General features: G+C 39.8%; 3 protein-coding genes across 4 annotated transcripts in view; 2 read left to right on the top strand and 1 right to left on the bottom strand.

The window, feature by feature from the left end:
* LOC106870157 (collagen alpha-1(XII) chain) overlaps positions 1 to 5820 on the top strand; it is a 490284-nt gene that overhangs the window by 340513 nt on the left and 143951 nt on the right. The gene's annotated exons all lie outside the window — the stretch shown is intronic.
* Positions 1 to 5820, bottom strand: part of LOC106868389 (uncharacterized) — a 437000-nt gene that overhangs the window by 306686 nt on the left and 124494 nt on the right. The window lies entirely within an intron of this gene.
* Positions 7 to 5820, top strand: part of LOC128250992 (uncharacterized) — a 7788-nt gene continuing 1974 nt past the window's right edge. Inside the window, exons 1-4 of the mRNA XM_052977223.1 lie at positions 7 to 240; positions 1217 to 1461; positions 2490 to 2558; positions 4447 to 4489. Of these exons, the coding sequence (XP_052833183.1) occupies positions 61 to 240; positions 1217 to 1461; positions 2490 to 2558; positions 4447 to 4489 (537 nt within the window). The 5' untranslated portion in view covers positions 7 to 60. The remainder of the gene's footprint in view (positions 241 to 1216; positions 1462 to 2489; positions 2559 to 4446; positions 4490 to 5820) is intronic.

Genomic DNA, 5820 nt, shown 5'->3' on the forward strand with positions numbered 1-5820 from the left:
AGTGGAGCAGCAGCGGTAAACAGGATCCAGCGTGGCGGAAGCAGAGGTGGCAGCAGTGGGATGCAGCAGACCGGCAGCAGTGGGATGCAGCGGACCAGTAGCAGAGTTGTTGCTGGAAGCGGTATTCAGCAGATCCAGAAACAAGCCATTCAAGCCCTGTGGAAAGCAAAGAGTACATTGTCGAAGATCAATGCTCAAGTGATGCGCAACAACATCGTCGCAAATAAAAGAGGACTACCGGTAAGTTTAATACGTGTGTGTGTGTGTAGTACCTTACACTGTTGATGTGTATATGTATGAGAATCATGGGGTGTGACTGATGCCAGTGCTACCTGACTGGCTCCCGTTGCTGGTGGTACACGATAAGCACCATTCATGCGTGGGTTGTTGCCAGTGCCACCTGACTGGCACTCCATGCCGGTGGCACATAAAAAGCACCATTCTATGGTGGTGCTCCAGCATGACCACAGGCAATTGGCTGAAACGCGTAAATAAATAAATAAAAAAATCCGAACGGGGTCAGTGCCAGGAAGGGCATCTGGCCGTAGAAAATGTGCTTCGTCAAAATTCCATCTGACCTATGTGAGCATGGAAGAGTGGACGTTAAAATGATGAGTACCTAATACTGTTGTTCTTTATATATGTATATAGACATATATATATATATGTGTGAGTGTATGTGTATATATATATATATATATTTATTATTATTGTATATGTATATATAAATATGTATCTCTTTTATATATACATGTATATATTTATATATATGTGTGTGAGTGTATGTGTGTGTATATATATATATATATATTTATATAGACATATATATATTTATATGTGTGTGAGTATATATATATATATGTATTTATATAGACATATATATATATTTATATATATGTTAACGACTCTACATATCACGTGATATGTTGAGTCGTTAACCCAGTATTTTTATTCTATAACTAATATTTTTACTCTTGTCTCAATTATTCTGAGCACTTCTCCTTACAGCCCTGTATAAAATCTATTGGTCTCCTAATGAGAAACCATTAAAATTATATATATATATATATATATATATATATGTATATATTTATATATATGTGTAAAAACAGTTAAAATGCCGCCAAGCATTTTGCCTGGTGTGCTAACGACTCTGCCATCTCTCTGCCTGAAAACTCGTTATTAATTATGATGCTATTCCTTTTTCAAACTCCAGCCATCTGGGGTGAATTCCAGACGCCTTATCAACAACACATCCTGGAAGTCTCAGCAACAAATGCGAAACCGAAGAAGAAATTTTGCTAGCAACCGCGATTTCTCGAATCCGTCACTGTCAAAACGCAACCTTAACAACAGCACTTTGTCGTTGAAGTCAAAAGGTAGCCAGTTGTCATTGACGACCCGTCATTCTAACAGTTCGTTATCGTTAAACAGTCAAGGAAGAATGAAGCAGCGTCGACCGTGAGTGTGGTTCTTTGTAGTTTTACATTTTTTTTTTTATCTTTTACTTGTTTCAGCGTTTTAGTTGGACATATCAACCCCAGTAATTATTTTTAAGCCTAGTTGATTTTGCTAAACCACTGATTATTGGAGATGAAAACAAACCAACACTGGTTCTTAAATGGCAGTAGAGGATAAACACAAACTCACACTTTTACGAGCTTCCTCACAGTTTCCATCTACCAGATTCACTCAAAAGGCATTTGTCAACCTAAGGACATAGCTGTAGACACTTGTCCAAGGTGCCTTGCAGTTAGATTGATCTGAAGACCATGTGGCTACAAAGCACAGTTCTTAACCACGTAGCCATATCCATACTGATGTACCTTTTTTTTTTTTAATTTTGTTTTTCATCATCATCATCATCATCATCGTTTAACGTCTGCTTTCCATGGGTTGGACGATTTGACTGAGGACTGGTGAAACCGGATGGCAACACCAGGCTCCAATCTGATTTGGCAGAGTTTCTACAGCTGGGTGCCCTTCCTAACGCCAACCACTCCGAGAGTGTAGTGGGTGCTTTTACGTGTCACCCGCATGAAGGCCAGTCAGACGGTACTGGCAATGGCCACGCTCAAAATGGTGTATTTTATGTGCCACCTGCACTGGAGCCAGTTCGGTGGCACTGGCAACGATCTCGCTCGAATGTCGTTACACATGCCATCCGGCACAAGTGCCAGGAAGGCGATGCTGGGCACATTATATATATATATGTGTGTGTGTGTGATTTGTGTCTGATGGGTGTGTTTTAAGTATAGTGGAAGACACTCGCCCAAAGTGCCACACAGTGGGGCTGAACCTGGAACCATGTGGCATGTGGTTGGCAAACAAACTTAAGATGGTGTCCTAACATGGCTACACAACAATAACTGAAGCTAAACGAAGAATCAATAGATGATGTTAATGATGTGTTCTAACCAAGTTGTAATTTGTGCCCCATATTTTAATTAACCCGCCTGTAATTAAATATTGAATTCTTGTTGTTTCAGTTGGCGATCAACATCCATGCAAGACAGTCCATCAAAAATCATGACCATCAGTGTTCAAAACCCTTCTCGGTAATTTCTTTCTTTCTTTCTTTCTTTTCTCCTCCTTGTCCTTCTCCCTTGACCCCTTTCCTCAGGCTATGGAGGGGCAAGAGATCCCAAAAAAAATTCTGTTCAGGGGCTGCTGGACTCCATCACTTCTTCAGGATCCATGATAAATGACTTGCATGGCCTGAGCCACTTTAAGCACCGTGCTGTGTCAAAATACAGTCTCCAGTGCTGCTTCACCTCTCCACCCTTGCCACACATGTTGAGAATTGCAAAAACAAGTTTATGACATCATGGCTTGTGTTTAAATTGACCCAGAAGACAAAACACCGTCACGATGGTTGGTGGTGGGCCTGGCTGGAGTGTATGACCAGGACTTCGATAGTGTCTAGTCTAGTATTTCTATCATTCCACACAGCTTGCTAAAGCTACCATCTTTTTCACTATTGGACCTTACTAGTAGACTAACCATGGTTGATCAGATGTTGGGGGCATTCCAGCCATGACTCTCCCATCTTTTTTAAAGACATTTGGAAACACATTCTCAAATGTAGTTTTTATTTAAGACTGTCAGTTGTGATTTACTGGGACATTTTGGCTGCTATTTCTAGCATCTTGATTGATCACATAGAATTTGCCTGGTCCAGAAATCGAACTTACTACCTCATGATTGTGACCCCCAACCCTCTAAACACTGAGCCTTCACTGTATCATACTTAACGTACATACAATGTTGGTAGGCCATTTACTTCAGTATTTATCCCGAGATAACATCTCTTATTTATAGACTTTGATCTTTGCTGTGTTTTTAACATTGTAAATCCTTTAAAGATGTTATCTCTGGACAGATAGACACTGTGGTAACTGGCTTATCCACACTCTCTATATAGAGGCGTATATACATCGTCACTGTCGTTGTTGCCTGACCATCCAACTCCTTGTCTCCTGTGTCCCTGCCTATCACGAATTTGATAAGTCTTGTCCCACCCGGCATCTCTCTGCTTATTATAATCACTTGCTTTCTCCTCCAGAGAGGTTCAACATTCATAGCTTCTTTCTTTTTTTTCTCTCTTGGTTTTTCCTCTCACACCTGGAATTTCAGCATTTCTTTATCCAGTTATCACCATCCTTACACATCATGTGTGTCTGTACTAGTTCAGTCATGAATATCACCACATCTCATAACTCTTATTCCCAGGTTATATATAATATGAAACAACAAAGGAAGCAACTGATGGAAGAGGAAATAACTCTTTACTAGTTCTTTGTCTTCACCTAATATAGCGTTTAATTATTTGTGTGTATCAGTATCTGCCTAATGTATTCATGCGTGGAGGCGCAATTGCCCAGTGGTTAGGGCAGCGGACTCACAGTCATAGGATCGCGGTTTCAATTCCTAGGCCAGGCGTTCTGAGTGTTTATTGAGCGAAAACACCTAAAAGCTCCACGAGGCTCCGGCAGGGGATGGTGGCGAACCCTGCTGTACCCTTCCACCACAACTTTCTCTCACTCTTACTTCCTGTTTCTGCTGTGCCTGTAATTCAAAGGGGTCAGCCTTGTCACACTCTGTGTCACGCTGAATATCCCCGAGAACTACGTTAAGGGTACACGTGTCTGTGGAGTGCTCAGCCACTTGCACGTTAATTTCACGAGCAGGCTGTTCCGATGATCGGATCAACTGGAGCCCTCGACGTTGTAAGCGACGGAGTGACAACAACAACAATGTATTCATGTGTCCCTTCATAGGTATCTGACTTCTCTGCTTGTCTGTCAGTCTGTCTCTCCCACAATAATAAATGTGTGTGTCTGTTAATGTAGTTGTCAGTGTGTGTTTGTGCATGTACATGTATCTATGTATATTTATGTATGTTTTATAAATATTTGTAAATTCTCTTATTCTTCTCCCCCACAGACCTCCTGCTAACCAACCTGTGCCCAATGTTAGACAGAGAAATGTAAGTTGACTCTTTCTTCCCAGTGTTTCGCTATTTACGCACACATTTTATCATAGAAACCAAACCAAATCAGACTGGAGCCTGGAACAGCTCTCCAGCTTACCACTCCCAGGTCTAACCCATGCCAGCATTGAAAGCAAACAATAAAGGATGATAATGATACACACACACACACACATTTCACTATCTATACATCACTAAATGCACATACCATTATATATACACTTTCTTCCATTTTCCCATTATTTATCTATATACATTTACCTCACCATATCTTGCACACTTTAACATACACACATACACGCTTCATTCCATAAAACATACACTGTATACACCACTTCTGCCCCTCCCACAGACACACACAGTCCTTGCTATTCTATATTCAATTACATCAGACAATTGGGGTCAATTACATTGACCCCAAAAGGATGAAAAGTAAGATCGAACACAGAATGAAGCGATGAGCGAAATACTGCCCGGTATGCTAACGATTCTGCCAGCGACACCAGCACCATCCTAACAACACTGCAACTCTATTTTAACAATACCACTACAAAAATATCCTGAGTCCAAGCAATCCATAGCCACAGAAATATCCGCAACCTGATTACTGACCACTGACCACTGGGTTTGGTGATGTTTATTAGAAGAGACACGTCAACACATTGAGGAGTTGAAATTTGACCTTTTAGTTGGAGAAAGGAATCAAAAACCTAGCGGTAGTTGGTAGTGACTCTTGGTGTAAGAAGAAAAAAATAATGGAGGTGATTTCAAGAAATTTCATTTTAACCCTTTCGTTACTATATTTCTGACCAAAATAAACCCCTCATGAGGGTAATCTTCCAGTTTCGAGAGGTAAAAGAAATAAATAAAAATATTCAAGGGAAATAACTGAACGACTTACCAGTATTATCCGTACTACTTTTTCTCTAAAACAGCATGCGACGGAATTTTTTTAAATAAAAGTTTAAGGTTAGGGTTAGATGTTGTGCAGCCGGTCTTCCACGAGGTATTTTCGATTTCTCATAAGAAACTATGATATTCAATCACGTGTGTGATTTAAACAGTTAATGTCAATCAAATCACGTGATTTATTTATAAACAAAGTAGTACGGATAATACTGGTAAGACGTTCAGTTATTTCCCTTGTATTTTATTTACTTTTTTAACCTCTCGAAACTGGAAGATTACCCTTCATGAGTTTCAATTAAATTCTAAAATAATCATGAATTTAGACTAGTCTCATTAAACACCTGTAACTTTTTTATTTATCAACATATTAATGTGATATTTGGAACATAATTAAAGAAAGGGTTCTTAATCAATTCTGT

The sequence above is a fragment of the Octopus bimaculoides genome, chromosome 27, assembly GCF_001194135.2.
Source record: "Octopus bimaculoides isolate UCB-OBI-ISO-001 chromosome 27, ASM119413v2, whole genome shotgun sequence".
NCBI lineage: Eukaryota > Metazoa > Mollusca > Cephalopoda > Octopoda > Octopodidae > Octopus > Octopus bimaculoides.